The sequence below is a fragment of the Pangasianodon hypophthalmus genome, chromosome 14 (genome assembly GCF_027358585.1).
Source record: "Pangasianodon hypophthalmus isolate fPanHyp1 chromosome 14, fPanHyp1.pri, whole genome shotgun sequence".
Classification (NCBI taxonomy): Eukaryota; Metazoa; Chordata; class Actinopteri; order Siluriformes; family Pangasiidae; genus Pangasianodon; species Pangasianodon hypophthalmus.
In genome coordinates, this window is record NC_069723.1 from 11780892 (window position 1) to 11808635 (window position 27744).

The window sequence follows — 27744 nt, forward strand, 5'->3', positions numbered from 1 at the left end:
TACATTTTCCTCTTCAGGCACATTAGCATGATGCTTTGACGTCTGTTGTTTTGGAAACAGATCTGAAACTAGAATTGCGAGAACATGTGACAGACGTTTCCACAAATGAGAAGCAGAATTACAAACTCTGAGTGAAAATGTTTTATAAAGAATATGGTTTATAAAGCTGCTATCTTCTGCATACAATCCAGCTTGCAGCCATCTTGCTTTTCTAATAATAATGAACTGATTTTAATGTTTGCACTCAATGTTGGCATTTCTTTCTAAAATCAAATAATTAATAGATGTATGAAACTTATTTTATGTTACAAATTAAATGTCTTTCTTTAATCCATGCAGAATATAAGCATTTTTTTAACAAATCAGGCTATTATTCAGGACTTTCAGTACTTTATGTACTTCAAGCACTTTCTGTTTGTGTTACTGAGAGTTCGGATATGGTCTAAGTCGAAATTTAAAAAAAAAAATTAATATGGTTATTGTTCGTTTAGATTTAGATAATGAAAACACAATGTAGGGGGAAGAAGTTTTACTTCTGTCCAGTAGACTGTTTCTGATATTTTCATCTCAGTTTTACGTGTTGAGAAAACTGTCATTACAATTCATCAGAGATTTTGAGGGGTCCAGGGGCTATATTGTTTTGCTTTCTTCATGAAAAAAATGTCTCTGACCAACATTTCCATTTTAGTGGAACAAAACTAATACTGCTTTTTGTGATCCCTTCATCTTCTGCTATGTTGCTGGTATATTTGCATATTTCATTTTTATTTTGGGAGGCAGGTGAAGCACACAAATTCAAATAAAAATGGAAATACTTACTTAGAACAATACCCTGGAAAATTTAAAGTACAATTCTTTACTCTAGTTAAATGTAAAAAAAAATTAGATGTGAGAGAACTCAAAAATAAAAGTTTTTTTTTTTTTTTTTTTAGTCAAACATAAAATGTAGAAATTTGCAGCTTAAGGGCTCATGCGTCCCCATGTTCTTGTTGTTACACCCATTAGATTTAAGATTTCTTAAGAATTTTAATCAATTGCTTGGAAGTCCAAAAATACAGTAACTGATCTTTTTTTATTGAAATGTGAAGAATAGATATAGATTTTATATAGTAGGGATTTTTTCTTGGGAAATGTATTGAGTAACAGTCTTAAGTGAAAGAAAAAGTAAAGTACAGATACTTGAAACTGTAGTTAAGGTTGTGTCAAGGTTGTTCTGACTAATACACCAAAAATGCCACCAGGCTCTAACTGCCTAATTAATAAGATATTCCCATTTTCTCAAACAAATTTCCATTTAAGAAAAAAAAAAACACACACACACACACACACACACACACACACACAATCAAGGTCAAACCACTGGCCTCTGTTCATTAAAGAACAAAGCTCTTGTGACCTGCATCTGGGCTCTCTGGCCTGCTCTGAATCACTAAGTGTAGGTTATGACCACACACACTATTACTTTCAAACCGTCTGAACTTTCCAAACCAGATCCAAACATACTGAAAGTTGGTTATATTCTACCACTTATTCTACAACTTATCATCATCAGTCTCAGTACCATAAACCCGGAGATCCAAAGAACGACTAATTACTGTAAAATTCTACTGTGCAGTTGTATGTAGTGGAAACTGTGTGGTTGCGTAGCTTTTAAATCATTTATAGGAAAGAAACCTGAGACTCAGACCTCCCAGCAGACTCATAACAATGCACATAGAAAACTGCAAGTAAGCATGATTGGCTCTGATTTCCAGCAAGAGGTACATTTCTGCCATCCTCTGCATCCTGTGTTCGTACCAGTTGTGATTTTTGCTCTATGTATGAAGTCACACGGGGTGGGACGTAAGTGGGCGTTTCTATCTAGCTGCTGGTGGTAGCGCATGACTAGTGCTATATGTCCATACAAACTACATTCAGCTACAGAAAATATGCAAAATCACCTATATCCTGTTTTATAAATTAGATTTCTTACCAATTAAAATGAGATTGTCTTGTCATTTTATCTACAAATTAACTGTGTTCTGGCTAGAATTTAAAACATGGCAGGGCTTAAGTCATGAAAAGTTGTCCCGTTCTTCAAAGTGTTATAAGGCGTGCTGTTTTCATGTCCTTCAGAGCTGCTTCATATTTGCTGCACTTTTCCTGGGATAATTTCCTGGTATACACAGCAGCAGTATTTTTGTGTATTGAGTTTTGTTTTGCCTCACTCACTTCACTCTGCAGTGGCGATGACATCATGGTTAGCGGCTGAATAGTGCAATATGAAGGCACAATCTACATAGCTAGTTACAAAATCTTTACAAAACCACCAGTAGACACACAAATCCCAGCTGAAATTCCCACTACAAATAAAATTCGGAATGGAAATGCTTGTGTATAAATTACATCCATGTAGTGATACACATTCTCCAAGTGTCAAACACCCGTCCCTCATTACCACTGGTAGTTGCTTCACTTTTTAACTTACATTTACAGTCTCTTTGCTTCCTGTTGGAACAACGTAATAAATAAGCATTGTTCTGATAGACACAAACTGTTTAAACTTGCTTCAGTTATTAGTGAAAGCAACCGTAATTTTCTTATTTTCACTGAGATCTGGTTTGTGTTAATGTTCCCTGTTTCACCAGAACAAGAATGACAGGCAAGTGAAACAGCAACAGGAAGAGTAGAGATATGAGGGAGATCATAATGGAGACAAAAAACAAAAGAGAAAAGAGGATGGGTGATAGACCTGTCACAGAGACAGAAACACATTAACAAAGCCAGGAGGAAGGATGAGATCTGTGTACATGCAAAATCATATCAGAGGGTTTTTTAATCAAGCTGTCCAGAGTGTTTGGTATGATGAGCTTCTCCCCTCAGGCCATCAGACTCCTCGACGGACGTGTCCACCATACAGACCCCTTAGAACTCCACAAGGACTCTACAGTCACTTGCACACCACTGACACTCCACACACTGCACTTTGCATTGTTATTACACATATCATACTGCATATTTTATACATCCGTTTTTGCACATTCCCTGCATATTTTGTACACCCCTTTTGCACATTCCTGTACATATATTTTTCTACATATATTTCTTATTCCTTTCCAACAAAAAAATTTTAATTTTACTTTAATTTAGTATTTAGGTATTTAGTAAAGAGGAGTAGGTCAGGTTTCCATTTCACTGCAAGCTATATACTGTATATAATTGTGTATGTGACAAATAAAAAATCTTGAATCTTGAATGATCAACAAAAGCAGAGGTTAAATTGGGTTTCTGGAGGTGGGGTAGTCCCACTGCTTTCATGGGAGTTTCACTTCTTTCCAACAATGTGAGAACATTAAAAAGTATGTATTATATTGAGTTCTCAAGATGGATGTCACAGAAATGTGATTAAATCAAGTTTCCAATATCTGTTTCTGTCCTAAAGGTTTCATTTAACTCACTGCAGTTTGGTGGCCGAGACCTTCAGTGTTTTGTCCATTCTTGAATCAAAATGATAATAAAATATCAAATTATTTTACACGATACAGTAGATCATTAAAAATCTGATCACTACAGATAAATGTGTTGCTTTTGCTAGTTTTATACATAACTGAATGCAAGAAAACAAATTTACTGTATAAAGCTGTGTGAAATTTTATTATAATTATTAGCACAGCCATTTCGTGCTATGATTTACACTTCCATCGCATCATTAAATGAGAGCTCAGTTCAATTTGCTGTTCACATAAACCAAAGGTGGGGTGCTACAAGCTCCCCTGTTAATGTAAACCTTGAGTAATGTCAATTATGGTCAGGCATGAATTTGTTTATCTTAAAATACTAGGAGATGTGTCACAGGGGATGCATTAATTGGTTCGTCATGGGTGGCTCAGGGGATGGGCTTACATGGCTTAAGCTCAGATTTCCAGTGACCCTAGTAGTGCCCCTGGCGAAAACCCTGACACTCAAGAACTGGAAAAGAAAGAGTTTTTTCCAGTGGGGGAGAAAAAAGAATCATAAGAGCTTTCACTTCCATTGCTAGACACCTCATAACTTCACTTCTCATTTGCATGAAGTATTTACGCTTAACTTTTTTTTTCATCTCCAATATGAATGAAAGACCTTCTATTTCAATGGTAAAATAACAGGCTACAATTACAATTCTGCTAAATTGCTAATAATACATTTTATTTTCACCTACAAGCTCAATCTCACATCAAAAGATCTGTCTACAGTGACAGTCAGATATCTGTCTGTAACAAAGAGTACTAAAGAGATATAATAAACAACCTTGGCATTTGCCGTTAGCTGCAGTTAGTCATGCTGTGCTAAAGACACAGCATGACTTCCTTGTCATCAAAATGTTCACAGAAAAGATGCTAACAGCAGACTGTATTAGGAATTTGGCATTTACAGTGAGATCCACAAGTATTTGGACAGTGACACAATTTTTGTAATTTTGTCTTTGTGCACCACCACAATGAATTTGAAATGCAATCAAGATATGATTGAAGTGTAGACATTCAGCTTTAACTGTAGGAGTTTAACAAAAATATTGCATTAACTGTTTAGGAATTACAGCTAATTTCCCTCCATTTTCACAGTCTTAAAAGTAATTGGACAAACTAACAATTATAAATATAAGGATTATTTTTAAATCTTGGATGCAAATCTTTTGCAATCAATGACTGCCTGAAGTCTGGAACCCAAGAACATCACCAAATGCTGAGTTTCTTCCCTTGAGATGCTTTGCCAGGCCTTTACTGCAGCTGTCATCTGACTGACTCGGCCATTTAAAAACATTCCATTTCTTTGCCTTAAGAAGCTCTTGGGTTGCTTTTGCAGTATATTTTGGGTCATTATCCATCTGTACTGTGAAGCGCCGCCCTATCCGTTTTGCAGCATTTGACTGAATCTGAGCAGAAAATATAGCTCCATACACTTCAGAATTCATCCTACTGCTTCTATCAGTAGTCACATCATCAACACCAGTGACACCAGTTCCACTGGCAGCCATACATGCCCATGCCCTAACACTTCCTCCACCATGTTTGACAGATGATGTGGTATGCACTGATCGTGAGCCCTTCCTTTCCTTTTCCATACTCGTCTCTTCCCATCATTCTGGTACAAGTTAATCTTGGCTTCATCTCTCCAAAGAATCTTGTTCCAGAAATGGGCAGGCTTTTTTAGAAGCTTTCTAGCAAGAAGCTTTCTAGAAGCTCTCTAGCAAAGTCTCATCTGTCATTCTGTTCTAGAGTGTTACCAGTGGCTTGAGGTAAACCCTCCCTATTTACATTCATGAAGGCATCTCCTTCACTTGCATCAACATCTCTTTGGGCCACATATTGAGAGTTCCGATGAACAGCTACCAAACACAAATTCAACACTTGGAATGAACTCCAGATCTTTCATCTCCTTAAACTGTCATGAAATACTGAGGAAACAGGCAACACCTGGCCATGAAAATGGAGGGACCATGTAAAAAATGGCTGTAATTTGTAAACGATTAATGCAATATTTTTGTTAAACCCCTTGAATTAAAGCTTAAAGTCTACACTTCAATCACATCTTGATTATTTCATTTCAAATCCATTGTAGTGGTGTACAGCGGTAAAATTACGAAAGTTGTGTCAATGTCCAAATATGTATGGAACTGACTGTATACTTGCAAACAGCTGAAGGTTTAACTCAGTTTGAAGAACCACAAAACTTAAACAAGCCAAAGGCAACTGAACATTGGGACATGGGTGTGACATCCACCCAGTACTGATGATGTCACACATGTGCAGATCCCCATCTGAACTGTGCAAAAGGGATACCAAAGACAGGTAGGAAGTGTCATGTTTTTTTTTTCTATACATCACTTTTATGTTAATTGGCTGAATCAATCAGCAAGCAACAATATACTGAATATACACAAACACTCAACCTGTAAACCTGTCCATTCATGCAACTATTCAATCAGCCAATCAAGTGGCAACAGTGCAATACATAAAATCATACAGACACAGGTCAAAAGCTTCAGCTAATATTCTCATTACACATTAGGATGGGGGAAAAAATGAGATCTCAGTGACTTTGACCATTGCATGGTTGATGGTGCCAGACAGGCTGGTGTGAGTACTTCAGAAACTGCTGATGTATTGGAATTTTCATGCACAACAGTCTCTAGAATTTACACAGAATGATGTGGGGAAAAAAAAAACTCAAGTAAGTGACAGTCCCTTGGGCAGAAACACCTTGTTGATGAGAGAGGTCAGACAAGAATGGCCAAACTAGTTTGAGCTGACAGGAAGGCTATGGTAACTCACTTTTTACAACCATGGTGGGCAGAAAATAGAACGCACAACACATCAAACCTTGACGCGGATGGGCCACAACGGGTTCCAGTTCTGTCAGCCAAGAACAGAAATCTGAGGCTACAGTGAGCACAGGCTCACCGAAATGGTATAGTATAAGTTTGGAAAAGAGTCGCCTGGTCTGATGAATCTCAATTTTTGCTGAGGTACACAGATGGTACGGTCAGAATTTGGCATCTAGAGCATAAATCCATGGAGCCAGACTGGGACTCAGACTGGTTCTGGGCTCAAACTGCTTGAGGCTATTCCTACGAGCAAAGGAGATCCTACCCATTATTAGTTATTGTTCCTAACAAGGTGGCCAGTGAGTGTATACACACAGTTCAGTTCAGGTGTTCAAATACAAAGACCCATTTTTGTTTGTACATAAGATTCATTCATTTGATTCAAATAGAGATTCTGTGTTTGTTCCACACTGTGCTTGTGTACAGCAAACTAGTTTCACACACAGTCACTGACCATTTTTGTTTATTTATTTTTTAAATCCCTGCCCTGTTCCTCGATTATGCCTTGCATGTGTTGCTATAGAAAAGGATTGGTAAAATGTTAATTAGAAAAAGGATCACAAAATTCATAAATGAGTATGAGATTACCCCTGAAGCTCTTTCTTTGATCTATAAATCCATCATTCTACAATGTAGCCTCTGCCTTTTGAGACATTTATTTTTTCCCCCTTTTTAAAAAATAAATCTGGTCTAATGAACCATGTCTCCACCATCATGCCACATTACTTTCCATTTTCTTTTTAATACATTTTCCCAAATCCTGTGCATATCAGCCAAAGACAAAGGAGGGGGCCTCAATGCAACCACCCACCTACCAATACACCCACCAAAATATGCTGGGAGACAAAACATTTCACTAGAACCCCAGAGCAAGCACTTGACCTTCTCAAGGTCTCAGAAATACACATCTTTCAGCCAGGGTAAAAGCAGGGCAAAACCAATTGGATCCATCTTGCTAGAACTGCAAGACAGCAAGTCTGTAGGGACCACAAAAATAGCCAATGGTGGGCACAGATTAAGTCTAAATCCAAGGATCTGTGTCAGCAACAGCAACCTATACACTACTCCTTTTATCCAAGACCAAAACATGTGAGTAAGGTTACTGGTGTGCAATACCACACCAATTGCATGTAGGGTCATGGTCCTTGTATGGTTGTACCTTGTATGAATGTGTTCCATGGACAACCTTCAGCTAGACAAAACTAAGGCAAGCACAAGAGAAGGACTATTAGAGCAACCTTTCAGATCTAGTCTTAGCTCCCATTCCCGTATAAATTTAGCTTTTAATGCACGATGATCAGACCATTATGTTAGGGTTTGTTAGGTATCACTTGTGAAATATTTCTGGATTGGTGTTGTTATAGATATTTCAACTCACTATATTTAAACCACAGGTGATAACTTGTTAAGTAATTTACTAACCCTGAGTAGGGTTAATGCCAGTGCCACTTTTTCCTCTTTTCAGTGAAATAACCTTCGTTTGAGAACAGATTGCCTGTATTTGATGTGATTACCAAACAGTAATAATAAAAGCTTAATCTATCAGACATGGCAAACACTGTGCTTCAGTTTGTCCAACATTGTGCTGCAATTTGTGCAACGTTGTGCGTCAGTTTGTGCAACTTGGCAGCCATTTATCAAACTGACATGAACTCCTCCCTGTCTGAATCCCTGCCCTGTTTTTCGATTGTGCCCTGTGTATGTGTCTGTCCCTAAGGAAAAAAATGAACTTGCAAGTAGAAGGACTGATTCCCAAGAAGCGATACTTGGCATGGACGATATATTTATAACATTATATGAAAATGTGGCTACTAAAAGTTTGTAAGATAATGGTGGGTTTCATGGGATACACTTTTGAAATGAAATGAGATCTCTGCAGAACAGAAGTTGGGTATTCATAATACACTACCAAGATATCAGATGTATTTTGTAGTTTCTATTGTAGCAAGAACGGTATCTGAAAATTTCTGCTGGTTGACAACATTCTACCAATATGTCATTTCTTCCACAGAGAGGACAAATTTACAATTCGTCCTATCTCAGTTTTTCACATTTTGGTAACAAAGTTTAAAGACAAAAGTGGAAAGACAGAGCCAGGGTAGTGGAGAGAGCAAAGCAGAGCAGCTCTATCCTAACTAGAGATGATGAGATTTACTAGATTATAATCAACCATGACTAAAAACAGCACAAATTACAAACTGTCGGGAATTTGTGGTAATATTCTATTTTAGAAGCCTCGAAATCCAGGCTGACCTCATACAAGCTGGTCATGTGAATGTGGGATGTGCTGCTTGCTCAGTTCATGTTACAATACAATGACAGAAGGATACAATACCTAAACTATTCTCGAAATAACCACAATCAATCAAACAAACAATAAAAAAACCCCTCAAATTTACAGTGTGGAAGCATTTCAGATAACCAACAAATAATCATGGTGTCATCCAAGAAGATGGATATCAAATTTGCCAAACAATTCAGAGAACAAAAACAATGAACTGCTCCAGCATCGCCATGATCAACATGCATTGTTCTAAATAAATAAATAAATAAGTTGATTGCTGCTAGTTAAATCCGAGCTCCCACTGGCTGGAACGGTTCTGTTAGTTTCGTTTCTATTCACGCAGATTCTGTCGCCTGTCACTTTTTTCCTTAACTTTTTTTTCCCTGATAACTGATGTTTTCCACCATCACCTGACCTTGTGCTAAAGAAACACTTTTGCTGACGAAAAAAAACGAAGAATTTTTTTGTTTTTTCTGCATTAGAAACAGATTATATGGGAAAATGTCTAACCATAACGATAATTCCTCACAAGGATAATTCCTCACACTTCATTTGTTCCATCAAAATCTTACACCATGATATTCAACACAAACACCCTCCAATCTTCCACACTCCTCTCAGTATCACCCAAACTGCAAATCCACCACACTTGGTCCTGTCCCCAGGTTTATTTCATACCTGTGGTAAGAACTACACTATACTGCTCACCATTAATCCTGAAAATATTACATTGCTTGGACTCTGAGGCTAAAGGGATGGGAAATATGCACATAGTCTTTACTAGGATTGAACAGCATTCGTTAAAAAGCCCCTGGCAACACAATTTCAAATATTTAAACTGAAAGCATTGTGATACTAAAGATAGTATATACAATGGATATAAAAAGTCTACACACCCCTATTAAACCAGCAGGTTTTTGTAATGTTAAAAAATGAAACAAAGATAAATCACTCAAAAAATCACTCAAAAAAATCACTCAAAAAAATCACTCAAAAAATCACTCAAAAAATCATAAATCAATCAAAAAATTACAACCAACACAATGTCATTGAAAATTACATTGACATATTTAAGAGAAAAAGATAAAAATAAAAAACTTAGAATAATCTAATTGCATAAGTATGCACACCCTTTTATAATTGGGTATGTGGCTGTGTTCAGAATCAACCACTCATCAAGCTCGTGAAATAGTAGTTAGTACACAGCTGTCTTCAACTGAAGTGACTCTGATTAACGCCATATAAATCTCAGCTGTTCTTGTAGGATTTTCTGACATCTTGGTCACATCCTACTGCAAGAGCCATGGGCCACAAGGAGCTTATAAAGAATCAACGGGATCTCATTGTTCAAAGGTATTGCTCCAGAGAGGGTTACAAAATAATTTCCAAGGCATTAGATATACCATGGAACAGAGTGAAGACAGTCATCAATAAGTGAAGAAACTATGGCACAACAATGACACTACCAAGTACAGGAAGTCCCTCCAAAATTGATGAGAAGACAAAGAGAGAACTGGTCAGGGAGGCTGTCAAGAGGCCTACAGCAACATTAAAGGAGGTGCAGCTCTTTCTGGCAAGTACTGGTTGCTCCTTACATGTGACAACTATCTACCGTATTCTTCATCTGTCTGGGCTATGGGCCAGAGTGGCAAGACACAAGCCTTTTCTGACGGAAAAAACATCCAAGCCTGGCTAAACTTTGTAAAAACATATATTCAGTCTCCCAAAACCATGTGGGAAAATGTGTTATACCCTGATGAGGCCAAGACTTAATTTTTTGGCCATAAATGTCAAAGGTATATTTGGCACAAAAACAACCCAGCACATTAGCAAAACACAGTGAAGCATGGTGGTGGCAGCATCACGGTTTGGAGAAGCCTTTCTTTGGCTGGAACTGGGCTTTAGCAAAGGTGGAAGGAATCATGAACAGCTCATCAGTCAATTTTGGCACAGAACCTTCTGGCATCTGCTAGAAAGCTGAAAATGAAGAAGACTTTCACCTTTCAGCATGACAATGATCCAAAGCACACATCCAAACCAACAAAAGAATGACTTCAGCAAAAAAGATTAATGTTTTGGAATGGCCCAGCCAGAGCCCAGACCTGAATCCTATAGAAAATCTGGGGCAGGCCTGAAGAGGGCTGTGCACAGGAGATGACCTTGCAATCTGACAGCTCTGGAACATTTTTGCAAAGAAGAGTGGGAAAATATTCCCATGTCAAGATGTGCAAAGCTGATAGACTCTTATCCAAACAGCCTGAATGCTGTAACTAAGTATTAGTTCAGGGGTGTGCACACTTATGCAATTAGGTTATTGTAAGGTTTATCTTTTTTCCTCTGAAATGTGTCAGTTTGGTTTTCATTGGCATGGTACCAGTTGTAATCTTTACATTAAAAGGTGGAAATGTTCTGATATGATTTATCTTTGTTTCATTTTTTTTTACATCACAAAAACCTGCTGTTTTAACAGGGGTGTGTAGACTTTTTATATCCATTGTACCTCACAATGATTTAATTATAACTCCTCTTAATTATTTAATTATTAAAAAAACCTGCCTTTTCTGCCTGACTGTATGGGCATGACAGATTACACACTGATTGCCAGTGGCATCTCCATCACAGCGTAAATAACTCAGGAACCGATAGTGCTAGAAAGTGCTAGTACTAGCAATGTGTGTAGAAATGACAGAATTATGCTTTCAAAGCATTGCTGGTGTATCTTGTACATATCAGAACCTTATTTGTACCTTGTATTGTATTTGTACCTTATTTGTATTTATTCCTAAACCAGATTAAACTACTATTACATGGCAGTGAGCGGCTTGTTAACTGTTTAGGAATGTGAGTTTTACCAGTGAAGCTTGGCAAGATCAGCTGCACTTTTTCTGTTTATAAAATTCTACAAACATGAACAACACTGTCTGGGCTTTTCAGTGCGCCCACATGCAAGTATAATGCTTGTTGTTTATCTTTTTAAAATAAAGGTATAAATCATGATTATTTCAAATGCAGTGCAGCTCAGTTATGATGCTAATTCTCATTCTTCTCACCGGAAAAAAAAAGCAAGTTAGAACTATGCACCATTACCCCATGTAAACTACTACACTAAAACTGTGCATATATAATGATAAAATTTCTAATTAGATGCAGTCTTGCCTATGCTTGGGCACAAACAGGATAAGTGAGCAGGAGAAATGTCATTTCAGTTTCTGTGGGTAGGGTAAAAGGGGAGCTGATGGCATGGTATGAATGGCAGTTTGGCAGCATTGGTCTCATTTACACCCAATAGCTGTACCGTCCAAATTGAATTTGTCAAAGGAAAATATCAGAATAAAGAAATTCTTTCTCTAAAGAAAATCTTTTGCAGTTGGTGGTAGACTTACCACAGGAGGTATAATTAACAGTAAGAAGTTGATTATTATAATGGGATGACAGGGGCTTTGAAAAATAAAGCCACCATCAAATGTCCAGCAAAGTGTAAGACTTCAAGACATTCAAGACCAAATGGTGCAGTGGTTTATTCACAAAACCTCTGCAGTCTCATTTAATGAACAGACAAGTAACACAGTGTCTGTGCACAAATACAAAACTGTAAGCCTAATCAGTATCGGTCTGTGAAGACTGGGGAAAATATTTCATTAAAATTCCTTACTCATATCAAATGTTCAGCAAACATTACACCCATACACCAGCAGTTACACAGGATACTGATTTCACAAAGAATTAAATACAAATTACTACTTCTCGGCCTTGCTTCTCCTTCTCCTTATCTCCTTTATCTTTTCTTTTCCCTACTTTGTGTATGTGTGTACAGCGACCTTGAGTGTTATACATAAGGCACTATATATATGGAATGCATTATTGTAATTTTTTTAATTATTACTTTTTATTGTTAATTAACTATTAAACAGCATAAATAATTTTAAAGTTCAGAAGGGACATTTCAGTCAAGAATATTAAATGAACTGTAATTTAAAAGGCCTGAGCTGAAGGAAAAAAAACAATTACAAAATGATTAAAAAATTGGTGACTCATAATCTTCCAATATGGAAAGACAAACAATAAATGCATGAAAGATGAAAAGGAGCCACGTTTGAGGAGGGAGGGAAGGAGAGCAGTTCGCCTCTACCTCACTGATAAAAGGTTAAAGGACGGCCTTCCTTCTGTCTGCACACACCGAGGCAGGTCATTACCTGGGAAAGGGCAAGTTTATTAACAGTAAAAGGTTACTCAGCTCAGCACGAGCTGACAAATCCTTCTAACTATCTATCCATCCATCCATCCATCCACCCAGCAACTAAGAGGTGATGAGAAGGCCAGGCTCTGCTCAATTGTAAGTGATGAACTCAAAAATGTCATAAGAAAGGGAAGAAATGCCAGGTGCTAGCAGACGAAGCTGACAAGGAGAGAACTGAGGAGTAAGACTGTGGATGTGAAAACACAAGCGTGCTTACTGCTGCTATAACTGGAAACATTGCACACGGACAAAAGAACAAAATGTTACTGCCCATCACACTGTCAGAAGGACTCCAAGTGCAGCTCTGGGACTCTGTATACTCTATTGGCAGGATTTGCAGTGCTACAGTGTGTGTGCGCGTGTGTGTATACACACTCGACCCTACCATCAGTTCTGTAAATAGGCATAATTCCACTCAGCAGGGACACACAAGCTTTATCAACAACCTGTTATAAACTTTAAAAATGAATGGTCAAAAGGTTCAGCATGATTTCATCTACCCAGCACTTATACTGTACTTCAAACTGCTGATACGATACGCTGAAATACTAATGAAGTGCAACAGGAAAAAAAAAAAATCATACTGCATTTATTTATTTAATTATTCAGCTGATTATTTGAGCACAAAGACAAATTAATCCGATTAGCCTTTCTGGTGAGATCTGCTTTAATTAGCAGCTTGCTAAGCCACCAGTGAAATGAAGGTTATATACAACTATATTCGCTGTCTAACAAAAAGGAGGTTATTAAATTATCCCTTATACACAAGAACCTGATCCGAAACCAAAACCTTAATGTGCAGTGTGATACTGTTAATATATTATTAGCATAATACATTATTACATTTAATATATCTTTCCTTAGACCTCTCAGGAAATGCCCTGTATTGGTTCAACACTCATGCCACTAGCAAACAAGCACTGTATTGTGTCTGAGGTGAGGTTCTTGGTGCTACTTTTGTTGATATAGTCTTTAAATTGTCAACAATATCACCAACATTCATCATTCTCACTACCAGATTTTACGAATCAGACGAACCTTGCTTTCATGTATATAATACATCTTGTTTCACTGGATTACTTACAAAGACTGCCAATCAAAACTGAGCACTGACATTATCAATATTACTAGAAGAAGTCAGAAGGAGCAGGAATTCCCAGGGATGTAAATTCCATTACCAGAAATCCCAGTATGGTTGTACTTCCTAAATTGAATTTTTTTAATTCCCCTCTTTGCTTTTAAAGCAACCAGTGCTTTAGCACTTTTATAGATTTCAGAGCACCTGAGGGTTTTATTTAAATAGAAATGTTTTCATACCCTCAACATTTTGAACTTGTATTCTTTATAATTCATTAAACACCTTCCTTTAAAAAAAAAATTGTAACCGTTTTACTGGTTGTACTCTTAGAAAAATACCTTTTTTCCATTTTGTGTATGTTTTATTTTTTTCCCCCGATCTGGCAATTTAATGGATATGTAGGGATGAATAACTTGGCAGGGGCACAAGTCTTTGCAAGATAAGACACTTGTAGGGAACATAAATATTTTTTCCCACTAGAAAGTGTGGCATGGCACAGTGCAGTTACTTATTCAAATTCAAGATTGTCTGTACCATGGTCGATACTCATGTATCTTTTTTCCCATCACAATCCGTCACATGAAATGTAATTTTAAAAAAAACTTGTATTAAAATATTACAATCACTTATATAATAATATTTTTTATATTAGGCTAATATGTGTGTGGCTTTGTCAAGTGTACCCCTCATAGGATTCACTACTGAGCATGAGACACAGCGAGTTTGTAGTAATGCTGACAAGTGACCCAAAGCCAAGTGTGCCAATACTTTATTCTTGGTGAAAAAAGACACTTGGATGCAAAATTTGACATTGGAACAATTGGTGCATTTTCTGTGGCTGAATCTCATATAGTGTTTTCTTGGGCATCTAGTGCACTAGGTAGAGTGTGTTACACCGTATGTGTTGAGCGAACACAGTCAAAAGGGATGATGGGTAAGAAATGTAAAAATCAAGTGCCAAGAAAACATTCCAGCAGGTAAGTAATTAAAAATAAATCAAATTTAGTAAACAGAATGATAATATGTGATTTTGCTTCCAAAAAATGAGAACAAAAATTTGTCAGGCCATCATTACAGTATTACCAAAGATTGCTGTACCATACTGTGCTACGGAAGAGTGATTCTAGCTTGCTAGTTTCTATTTTTTTCTTTTCTAAAACTGACAGTTATTGAGTGACAGTTGTATGTTGCCCACACGTCCTGGAGCAGGAAGTGTAACCAAACTCAGCACAGGTACGCTGCTCACTCAGCAGTGGAAAGAACAGCAAACTGTGGCATCACAGACTTGTTAGGGTCATGCTGCACTCTGATAAAAATATGTTATTACTTGCAAAATATAACTGCAAACGTGTGTAAACTAAAAGCGTTTTTTTTTTTTTTTGGACATAATTCTCTATAATTGTTATATAATTGTTAATGAGCACATTTTACAGACCAAGATTTTACAGAATTAAGATGTGAGGGAAAGACATTTAAAAAATGACAAATCTGTTGTTGTGCAGGTAGTACTCACTTTTGAGATGACTTTAGTGCAAAAAATCATATAACATGGAGGCTAATATGAATGCAGAGCGCCTATTTAGTGGCTCTTGGCCTATGTGTGGTGGCCTGGAAAACCCTTCACAACCCTCGTATATAGCTCTGACAAGTACAGTCTCTCCTGAACTAAAATATGTTTCTGCTTTGTACATATCTCAACCACAAATAAAGTTAGAACATTTTAAACTGTAATTACCCCAAAAGTGAAAAGTAAGAAACCTGCCTTTAAAGACTGCACTGTGGTGCAGGAGCATTGATTTGACAGCCGGTATCTAATTACAAACTAAATTGATTAAGCTTATGTCCTTTTCTCTATGGCATGTAGCAATCCAACAAACATGATTAAAGCCTGTGTGGGAAAAACACGCTTGGCTAGCAAGGTTTTAGACATCTTAAGGCAGACTGACTATTTTTACCACTGTGTTTGTTAAACCGTCTCCATCCCCAAAATGATGGGCAACATTAAAAGGTAATTAAAAACATTCCTATGTAAATGCCTCCCCTTGCTCTCAAAACAGCCTCAATTCTTCGTGACATGTTGGAAATATTCCTTTGAGATTCTGGTCCATGTTGACATGATTGCATCATGAAATTCCTGCAGAATTTTTAGGTGAACTTTCATGTTCCGAATCTACTGTTCTGAGACTTCCCAAATTGTTCTATTGGATTCAGATCCAATAGAACTGGTGCATTATCATGCTGGATGTAGCCATTAGAAGATGGGTAAATTGTGGCCATGAAGGGATGCACATGGTCAGCAACAATATAGTCAATATAATCAAATAGGCTGCGGCATTCAAGAGATGATTGACTGGTATTAATGGGCCCAATGTGCGCCAATAAAACATTCCCCACAGCGTTACACCACCTCCACCAGCCTGGACTGTTGACACAAGGCAGGTTGGATTCATGAATTCATGCTGTTGGTGCCAAATTCTTACCCTACCATCTGTGTGCCTCAGCAGAAATCGAGATTGATTAGACCGGGCTATGTTTTTCCAGTCTTCAACTGTCCAGTTTTGGTGAGTCTGTGCCCACTGCAGCCTCAGCTTTCTGTTCTTGGCTGACAGAAGTGGAACCCAATGTGGTGTTCTGCTGTTGTAGCCCATCCACCTCAAGGTTCAACGTGTTGAGCATACTGAGATGCTTTTCTGCTCACCACAATTGTACAGAGTGGTCATCTGAGTTACTGTAGCCTTTCTGTCATTCTCTGTTGACCTCTCTCATCAACAAGGCATTTCTGTCTGCAGAACTGCCGCTGACTGGATGTTGTGTGTCAAAATCCCAGGAGATGAGCAGTTATAGAAACACTCAAACCAACCTGTCTGGCACCAACAATCATGCCATGATTAAAATTACTGAGATCACATTTTTCCCCATTCTGGTGGTTGATATGAACGTTACTGGCCCATATTTGCATGATTTTATGCATTGCACAGCTGTCACGCAATTGGGTGATTAGATAATTGCATGATTGGGTAGGTGTACATGTGTTCCTAATAAAGTGCTTCGTAAGTGTATTTATTGTTTCTAAGTATGTTATAGGCAGGAAAAAACAACTATTTTGGCCAAAAACCTGATTTTTCGCCTTTAATGGCCTTTTCCCTGAATTCAGGCACAGAGACAATCGACAGGTTTTCCCAGACCACCAGACATGTTTTATTAGACTACTTCATTTACCCTAGTCTTATCATGTGTTCTTTTACCATGATGAGTAAAATTAACTTGTTTTTACTGTCAGCCAATTAAAATAATATTATTGCTTTAATTAAACAGTTAATCACAATTATCACAATAATTTGTTCAGATTAGCCCTAATTGCTATTTATGCTAGATTCCATTAAACAACTTTTGAGTGGTGTCATGGTTTAATTGCAGTGGAGGGATATAAATTATGCTTAGTGCTCTGTTCAGAGAAGGGTCTGTATCTTTTGATATGTCTCAATCAAGATGAATGTGGCCTCACAGTTTAATTAAAAATAGCAATATGAATTTTTAAGTATTAGTCATTACACAATTAGTGACTTGGGTCTTCAATCTTTTATCGCATTGGTGCTGACTGTTACATCTGATGGTGCTGTTATAGACAAAAATGTGATGTGCTCACTGGTGGCCAATTGTGTGCCATTGTAACAAAAGATAGACAGTGTCCAATTTTGTTTTTATTAAAATCTCTGCTGTGTATGCATTACTACAAAGCTTGTCTAAAAGCCACCAATAGGAAGACAGCATTTTGCATTATACTAAAGTCACAGGACAGCTATAACTATGGCAAAATGTAACCGAAACATGGTAGTGAACAGAAAAATATTCTAATTATCCCAAGCTCACTTTGAACAATGGTTCTGTTTACACAACCCCAGATCACGCAGATTGGCGATGTATACAAATTGCAATTAGATTTAATCACAAGTCTATTGTTACAGGATTTTCATCTCATAATCTAACATGGAGAACACATTATCACACAGCCTGTTAAATAATTTGACCAAGATTTTATTGGGATCATCTCCTATAGTGTGACAAGTAACAACTGAATTGGCTTTGGAGCGAGAAAGAAAAGTGGTTTGGAGAGAAGAAGACCATCTTTGTCCTATGTATCCTGGGAGAGAGGATTCTTTCTTATGAACAGAGCACACAAAAAAACACCAGCATATATTCCCCTGGAGAGATCTCAGAAAGAACCTGGCACAAAAAAACAAGCCATCCGCTAACATGCTTACTGCATCAAATACCTATTTGCTGTGATTCACTTAAACGTGGGCTTGAGAGGGCTTCATTCAGAAATGAGCTCTCAACATTTCACCTTCACTTTCTCAATGGATTTACCAGTGTTCTGATTTCACCTCAACCTTCTCACCATTCTTCTCTTTCTGAATGTGTGTGACTACTTAATAGCTAACACATGTGACTCACAATCTCACCTGTCTCAAAGTGAGAAGAAGCCGTGCTGGGCTCTGGGACGGGTGAGGCTGGGCTCTCGAGCGTGTGCCGGGGAGGGATGCAGAGCAGAAAAGTTGGAAAGAGATTTCCAAGAGCATTCTAAAGGCTTTGTATTGTAATTGTGCAGTCACTGGATTGGATAATGAAGTGCCAGAATTAGAAAGGAAATATGTTCTCGTATCCCCTAATGCAAACTGCGACGTGAATGTTTTCCAACTCAATGTCTAGGTGAACAGAACACAATAGCAGTTTATTCAAGCTGAAAGAATGGTAAGTAAGGTACACACAAGAAAGGTGCAGAGAATTATGCAGCCAGCAACTATTTTTACACTGAAGTAGCAATTCAAATCGTTCGCTTTCAGCAGTTTTCTCAGAGAAGTTTATAAAAGGTTCTGCCAATGCTTGTTTTACAAAAGACCTAATAGGTATTATTTAAATAGCAACTTAGTATACAAAGAAACCATAATTCTTTCTCAATAAAGGCTTACCAAGGTAAGGAGTTTCACTGTAGTAACAGCGCTACTTATATATACACCATTTAGAAGCAATGAATCCCTTAGACCTTAATCCTATCTCCTTTTCAGAGATATTTGTTTCAGTTCTGCATCCTGCATAAGTTCATAAAGAGGGCCCTTACGGTATTCCAGCACAAGGGGTAGATCCCATGTCGGGCTCTCTGGGAATCATGGCGATAGAGCTTTGCTTCTTTCAGAAAGGCCATAATAAGGCTACGAGGCCCCAGAGAAATGCCATCCGCGGTCCTTCAGCATAGATGGGGACTTGACACTCTCTAGCAGTCCCTAAAGAAAAGTTAATATCTTTGGTATAGGGCAATGCATCAGAGTAATGCATTCGCCTGGAATCAGGCAATGCATCCACCAAAGGTATACAAGGCCCATGTGTCAGGGGCTCTTGTATTCAAGAATGCTTCTGTACTGCTTGGTACTAAGGTTGCAGACCTTAGTGCTTCAGTCTGAGGGGCCAGACCCATAGTCACAGGTGACAAATCTCTGAGCAAATTTACTCAGGGAAGAAGCAGCCAGGGTGGTGCAACCACTCACAAAAGCAGCAGTGGAAACCAAGGTCTTACCAGCCATCTTGGGGCCCACAGCAGGACTCGCTGTGCCCTAGTCGTCTGTGCAACATGGGAAAAATCAGCAGGAGAGGAGGAATAGTGTATGATAAATGGTGAGGTCAGTCATAGCCCAGCTCATCCTGTCATACTGTCAGACCTTAATCCTAATTAGATTCTTGGTGTACAGGCAAATATTGGCCATAATTCCAAAAAAATTCTAATCCCTTGAAGAATGAGGTGAAGAACATGTAACTAAACTTTGCACTCTGCTCCTTAGTATCTCAAAAAGGCTAATCACACAAGTCAGAACTCTAGCTTTTGCTGGAGTTGGAGGAAATAAAAAAAAATGGGCAAGACCTGTGCAGGTAGCAATGCCAAAAATGCCATCAATGTATCTAAGAAATGTTGTCTGTGCATGTCCACTAAATTGCTGAATAAATGTATTCTCACCAATCCAGTGGAGAGATTTGCATTGAAAAGTTCCATTATAGTGCCCTTTATAGGTTCTATTATAGTATCAGAAAGTTGTGTCTCTGCTTCCTTGATGTAGAGGTCTTAACTGCTGGCTTGATCACAATGTCATCTGTTTTGCTGACATTATGGCTGTATATTCCTTCCTTTTTTTTTCCAGTGCTTGAAAACCTTCTGTCAGAATAATTAAGTGAAACTAAATTTGGAGAAGTCAACAAGGTTTCTATTGGAAGTCTAAACTGTGTACTTTGGACATCCTTATTAAAATTAGCATGTAGCCTTTAACACTGGAAAAAAATCTTTACTGTCAGTAATGGCAGTAAATGCACTGGAAGTGGGCCTTGTGGGTATACATTTAAGGCTGTACAGACGTTAGTTTCAGATCGTTAGGCGTGATGATTGGAAAGAACAGGTGGAACAATGCTTCTGGCTAAGTCCTCTTAGTCAGCAGCAAGCTTCTATTTTTTGGAATTTCCCATGAAATGGAAAAAAAGTCTGTGATTTCAACTATGGTGTTTAAAAAATCCAGCAATCAACACTGTGTACATTCTTCAAATCATTTTATGATCTATTTGGAGTGCACAGTTTACACAATATATATATATTTTTTTTTAAAAAAGCACTAGTTGGTATATGAATTCATAATGATAATGATGTTGATACTGTCATCACTAATATATTGGTGGAGAAAAATAATTGACATTCCCAAGCAAAAAAAAAATCATATCACATTTAGAAGATTTAACATTTATAATATTTATGTTATTCAATTTAATATTGCCAACTTGGACAGTTTAGTCCACCTGACTAACCTGAATTTCAAATCCATTGTCTAGTGCTTTCATTATTTTGTCCAAACTCTATACAAAAGACACCAACCTTCTTAAAACTTTATCGTTTACATCACATTCATAATCCATTTAGAAACAAAAAAGCAGATTTTTCACACACACACTGAAACAGGCAGACAATTCAGAACACCCTCTTTGCTGTATTTACTGTCCTGCTGTTTACAATATCAATAACCATCCATCTGACTCACCTCTTTTGGCTTTCGCTTGTCTCACCCTCCATATTGTTTTGTGGATCTCAAAATTGTAGTTGGAAGGCAGAACACTAACTGCCTCTTGAAGTTCAGGGTCTTTGAGAATCTCATCAGGAATCTGATTCGCAACCCTCCTCGGGCCTTTCACTAAACCACAGTAATAAAAAAGCAATACAGATTCAGCACACATGCATTCAGATGAAGTTGTGAAAACAAAAATGTAATATGTATTTTTATTGCTTTGTCCCACGGTTTAAAAACACTTTAGGTGCCTTGTAACATGAATGATTAGCTTTGCATTTATTTTTCTGCATCCTAGAATATTCAGCTAGAGCAAATAGGGTGGGCGGTGAAGCACAGCCAGGGGGTCAGAGACAAACCACAGTTAAAAGTAATTATATTTGTTATCAAGTTCTTATAGTTATTACCTATGGGGTCCCTGGCTGCAAAAAGTTTGCAAACCTCTGAGCTAGAATAGTGAGTGCAAGTCAACATCTGAGACAAATAAATAGCAGTAATATGTTTTGCTCTACAACTTACTAGGTCTAAAATCCAACAATTACCACTGGCGTCAAATGACAGACTTTTCCTTTTAAACATTTTCACCCATATCAAATGAAATACGTAGACATTCTAACAAAGTCAATAAAGTATAGACAGTTAGCTTTGTTTTTAGATGTTTCTAGCCTGATGTATTCTACAGTGTTTATTTCCAGTCAGTAACATGGATCTGTGAGAATCTTCATTGTAGGCATTTTCATTTTGGGGTCTTTCTGGAGTTATTTATGGGGTGCCACTGTATGGTAAGCCTTCACACAAAGCTAGAAGTAAAACTTTGTTGCATTGTCAAAAACAAACTTTCTGTTGCATTCTTGCGAAAGCGATATCTTGTGAGCTCGTCTATAGCAAACCACAGAAATCCAGCACAGAGTATTACAATGAATTACAGATGAATCCCTGAAACGTTAAGATACCAAACACTATCCATGCAGAGATGTGCCAAGAGTTGCAACATATCCTTAATGAACCATATTTTGCCTAGCACTAAAGTGTGATTACTGTCACGTGATAACGTTAAAAGAAAATCCACCCTGCGCAACTTGCATTTTAATCTTTTTAATTAGCATGTGATCTTTAGTGGTGTCCAAGATTTATTTTATAATGAAATTCCAAGTTGACTTTTCTTAGTTTCAATGTCTTTCAATGACTTTTTGCTCTGTTTTCATGGTTTCCTACATGCTGATATTGGCACCAGTGGGATTTAAGCCTTTGCTTCATCTCTACCTACGGCAAGCAATGCAGCGGCACTTTAATCTTTTAGTCTGTCCAGCTCTCTCACCTCCTTATCCGTACTCTTTTTTCCTCAAACAAAGCTTTCATGCTAATACCGCCATCAAAACCATCACGCTTATCATTTCATAGTTTGCTAACTACCTGAGGCGAGTATTTGAGATGCATCTGCATCACATAGCTGCATTGCATTCTGGATCCTTGAGCCTAAAATTGATGTTCTCTACTATTTTTACATATAACACTGAACTCCTCTGGAGTGAGAAAACCTATCGCTCTTTTGTTTTAAGAACTAACAGTGAAACCCAATCCCTTATGTTTTACTTTGCCGAAAATTCTTTACCTATTAAACGTCATTGTAACTATGCCAGCCGTATCGTCTTGTGACGTCAGCGTGGCAGACAACCAGTAATTTCTCAGAGGAATAATGAAAATACAACACTAACCAAAAAATCAACAACAAATCCCTACGCACATCACAACTATTTCAATATAAACACACTTAATGTGTTTCAGGGTGGTGGTTTCCTTTAATATCTCAATATTAGGTGTAGATAATACACATGATGTGTGTAGTAAAATATAATGCTTAAACATTAATGCTTTCTGATGCACTAAAATGGTTAAATATTTACAGAAGGAGATCATTAAATGTTCCAGTTACTTGGGTGAAGCATTAGATAGGTGGAAATTAAAACGAGTAATAGTTATTTTGATTATATGATAATATAATGACTTTGATTTCACTAAGTTATTTTGACATTTCACTGGAGTTCAGAGGCAACACAAAAAAAAAAAGGTTTAGGTGCTCTTCTGATACTCAATCTGATGCGCCAAGGGCATCGATGCGGCTTATTAGGATTATTATTATTATTATTATTAGCTAAATGAATAATATATTTGATCTCCATCGCTAGTAGACTACCACTATTTTTCTCTCAGCAAGCATAAGCTCTTCGGCAGCTCACACTCACATTAGTACAGCGTCCATTAACTGCTTCACAGACGCTGTACAGCTATAGCGAGAGCAGTGACAATAAAATATCACAGACTACTGCACACTAACAGGCTCAATAATCGGGATAAAACACGTGCATGTTTACCTGTCGGCTTTTTAGTGACGATTTCAACATCTCCACTGGGCGCCGCCATGTTTGCTCCACGTGGGGTGAAGAAAGGCATCATCAGTGGAGCACCGAGCGATTCAACGAGCATCGATATCATCAGCAATCACCTTTTTTTCCTCCACTGCCGCGGGCTTCTTAGTGCACTATTGAATATATTTAACTAGAATATTGAAATATCTTTTTTTGCCCCCAAATCCTAAATAAACAATAAACTATATCCCACTCATCTAGGAAAGACAATCTTAAATTGTCTCAAGAGTATCATTTCTGCACATCAAAATATTCTGCTTTCACTAATTACCTGTATCAGGAAGTCAGGAAGGAATTGCTATTTTATAGAAGAGATTCATGCATGGAAGTATAGTGTAGAATAGAAGTATAGTGCAGAATGATAAATTACACAGACCTCCTAAGCACAAATTTCATTAACATTATTTACATTTGGGCAATAATCATTCATTCATTCATTCATTCATTCACTGCTTTATACTAGTCAGGATCCAGAACCATCCCAGGAACACTCTTCGTGAGGTGGGAATAGTGGGAATACACCCTGTATCGGATACCAGACCCTCACAAGGCATCACACACACACACACACACACACACAAACTCATTCACATCTAGGGGCAATTTATTTAGCCAATCCACCTTCCAGCATGTTTTCTGGCAGTGGGATGAAAACCCAAAGGTTCTCTAAGTCACTAACCTGAGCTCAGAACACATTAGGTTCAAGTTGCCATTATTTACAGGCCTACTTGTTTTTGAGTTATTGAGGTTTGGATTAAACCTATTCAGTTTAAGGGAGCAGTCAAATAGGCTAACAACTATAAAACTCAATAATAAATATAATAACTTATAATCACAAAAGTTGGTTGTGATTTTCACCACTGTAAAAAATAATAATAAAAAACATAAACTCAACAAAACATTGCAATATCTTAGTGTCCAAATGATGTAGGCTATCCATAATGGAATTTACAATATGTAGAGAATAGGACTAGACTCTATAATGTCTTTTTCATACTAACACTAATATTGTAGATTACAAAAAGCAGAATTCCATCTGTTAAATAGATTCAGTGACATGTTATGGATGACTAGATTTTACAATATGTGTGCAAGTGACCAATTTAATTGGATGCTAATTGTAATTGTATCTTTACAATTATTGAATCACACAACCAATTTATTCTCAAATTATGAATAAGAATCTTCTATATTGACTGTGAGTCCTTACCTAATTTCTGTGTCACTGCTGCTTGGATGGTACAGGTTTGGTTGTGAAAGTAGAGAGAAGTGATAAAAATGAGTCACTTGTCTGTTCTTCAGATTGCCGGCTGGCTGGCAGGCCCACAGTGTATCACAGCATGTATTCTACTTCCAAAGCTTTTGCATTTCAGCATTTTATATACTGAAGAGAGAGGGGCATGTTAAGCTAGCACTGCTGTGTGTGCAGCTTCATCATTTATTTGTCCAATCTGTTAAGAGAGATCATCCCAAAATCAACGCTGTATTTAAAAGAGAGTATAGTGAAAATGCTTGTTGTGCATTTCTGTTATTTGAAAGCCCTTATTTTTAGCCTTTTTTGTCCAAAACTAAACTGCTGTTGCTGTGATTTCTGGTTAGGATTTTAAACTCCAAGCATAGTGTGAAGGATATTATAGCTTACAAAGACATGTGCCTAAAATTAATTTAAAAGAAAAAAACATTGTTAAAATATTCCTTGTGAAATTATTTAACTAAAAATAAATCTTTAATTAACTTTACATTTCCATTACTTTAGCTGCTGTAGAAATTAAGGGTGAAGTCCCACTGTGATTGAAGAATACCTGGTTAAAAATTCTGTGGTTAGAGATATGAAAAAGCAACGAGTAACTATAATGAAAATCTGCTTTGAGAGGAACAGAATTTTCTTGTAGCATGTTTTGCTGCTACTTTGTCTCTTAAATGACAGTTAATTTTTGTTTGCGTAACAAGGTAGGTATTTTCAATGGCTTTCATGGTGACAAAATGTTTCCCAAATCTATATAATCTATATAATCTAGGGTTTAGGTCGATGATGTAGACTCTTTTGAATAGAGAGTAAAACATAATTGCCTAAAATTGCTTTAAAATTAACTTACATTGCTCAGTCTTGTAAGTACATACTGTTTCTTTCAGTAAATAAAGTAATAATCATAGTTCTACATAATATGTATGAATATGAATGACTAATAAATAAAAAAGCTGTGACTTTAAGAGGTACATATTTAAAAAACATGGATGATATTATGTAAAAATGCACTCCTTCAGGATAATGATCCTAGTGAGTAAGTTCTTCCTTACTCAATGTACTTATTATACCAAAGCAAAACAGCTAGAAGTAATGGCAGCATTGGTATGACCAATTCCAAAGCCAAATAATCATAAGTGAACAAATAAATCAAATCAAATGCTATATACAGTTACTATTAATTTACTTTTTCCAAGTAAATTGCTCCTCAAGTGGTTATTTTACAAATTCACTCATACTGTCAGCGTTGGTTTCCGCTTGGTTCACTGGTTTCTTCCCCATCTACCAGGAACATGCTGATAAGTGGATTTGCTATGCTAAATTGTCCCTAGGAATGAAGGAATGTGTGAATGTGTGTGTGTGTGTGTGTGTGTGTGCAGGGTGCCCTGAAATTGTCTCATCCTGCCTCATGCCCAGTGTTCTTGGTAAAGGCTCCAGATCCACCACAACCCTGACCAGGATAAAGTGGTTACTGAAGATGAATGAATGAATAAATGAACTGTCACCTGTAAAATACATGGCCAAAAGTATGTGGACACTTGACTAATCACTGACCTGTATGTGTTTTTTGAACATCCCATTTTAGATGTAGTTCCCTTTTGCTGTTATTATAACCTCCACTCTTCTGGGAAAACTCAGGTGTCCACATATTTTTGACCATATAGTGTATATCCACTTAGGAGATCTCTAATGATTAAAAACCAGTGAGATATAAATTTGAGAGGCAAATCGAGTGCACATGATTATGTTTGGCAGTGGTAGCTCAGTGGTTAAAGTGTTGCGCTACTGATCAGAAGGTTATGAGTTCACCACCCATCTGCTGCTGTTGGACCCTTAACTCTTGTATTCTCTCTCAGCTGTAAGATGCTTTGGATAAAACATCAGCCAAATGAAGTAAATGTAAGTTTTGTCTAATGAGTGTTTATGCAGCATGAGGAAACAGAACTTGAGCCTTTACAAATATGAATGCATTTTACTTAGCCATGTAAGATTACAATTGTAGCCACAAATCACAAATGTACTGTTTTGTGAATCATCAGTATTCAATACCAGATGAAATTAATGCAAACCATATGGCCTATGAGTGTTAATTATTTGTTTTCAGTGTGTCCTAATAATGTTCACTTAATGTTCATGAACCATGAAATATTCCAAGGAGTTTGATAGAAATGCTACTTTCTCAACCAAATAGCATCCAGAACATTTCTCCAAGAGTCCTTCCTTTTGCTTCACATATTGTGAAAGCAGAGTAACAAGGTCTTTTTCTGCACAAAAAATACAAGTGGTTCCCTACTACTGTCAGTATCAATACCAAGGACAAACAAATCTGAAAATACTCTTTCTCAGAGGCACGCTGGACAAAATAGTGAACGTGATATTTATAATGGGGTGGGGGGAAGGGAGGGTCGGCAACTTTGGGTCAAACCTGGTCTGCCAGCAACAATGCTGTATGGATTAAAATGTCTAAATTAACTGCTCAGTTTAGAGTTGAAATCTAAAAGAAACCTTCTGACACATCAATCATTTCACACTAACTGCAGCAGCAACAATACAGTGAGTCTGGATGTCAAAACTCGAAATCTAATTCAAATCTAAATGAACATTACTGATGTCTCTCCAATGTGTCTGTATGAATAATCCATATATTAGATTTGCCTGAAAAGAGAAAATTCATTGCATGAAAATGCAAAATAATGTTATCTATTAGCATATTGTTAAGTGCTTTTGTGAACCCCTAGAGAAGCCCTGATAACATCAGCAAAATGTCTTTTGCAAACTAATAGGATATTTAATATAATATCAAAGCCCAAAATCTTCTGGGAACATCATGAGCATCAATGATCAGAAACCCTTTAATGTTCTGAAAGTAAAACAATAACATGAAATGCAATATTAATCTTAAAGAGGTGACATTTGTCCCATATAGCGGAAGTTCTAATTTCAATTTCAATCAATTAATCTAATTTTCAGTTAAGATATGGATATGTCTATATGTCCTATCAGTGGTGGCTCATCCATAGGGGCAGGTAGGGCAGA

General features: G+C 37.2%; 1 protein-coding gene across 1 annotated transcript in view; it reads right to left on the reverse strand.

The window, feature by feature from the left end:
- The window catches only part of dph1 (diphthamide biosynthesis 1), a 91077-nt gene extending 67526 nt beyond the window's left edge, over nucleotides 1-23551 (reverse strand). The window contains exons 1-2 of the mRNA XM_026924969.3: nucleotides 23409-23551; nucleotides 21013-21162 (exon numbers count right to left, since the gene is read on the reverse strand). Coding sequence (XP_026780770.2) covers nucleotides 21013-21162; nucleotides 23409-23529 — 271 coding nt within the window. The 5' untranslated portion in view covers nucleotides 23530-23551. The remainder of the gene's footprint in view (nucleotides 1-21012; nucleotides 21163-23408) is intronic.
- Nucleotides 23552-27744: the final 4193 nt, after the last annotated feature.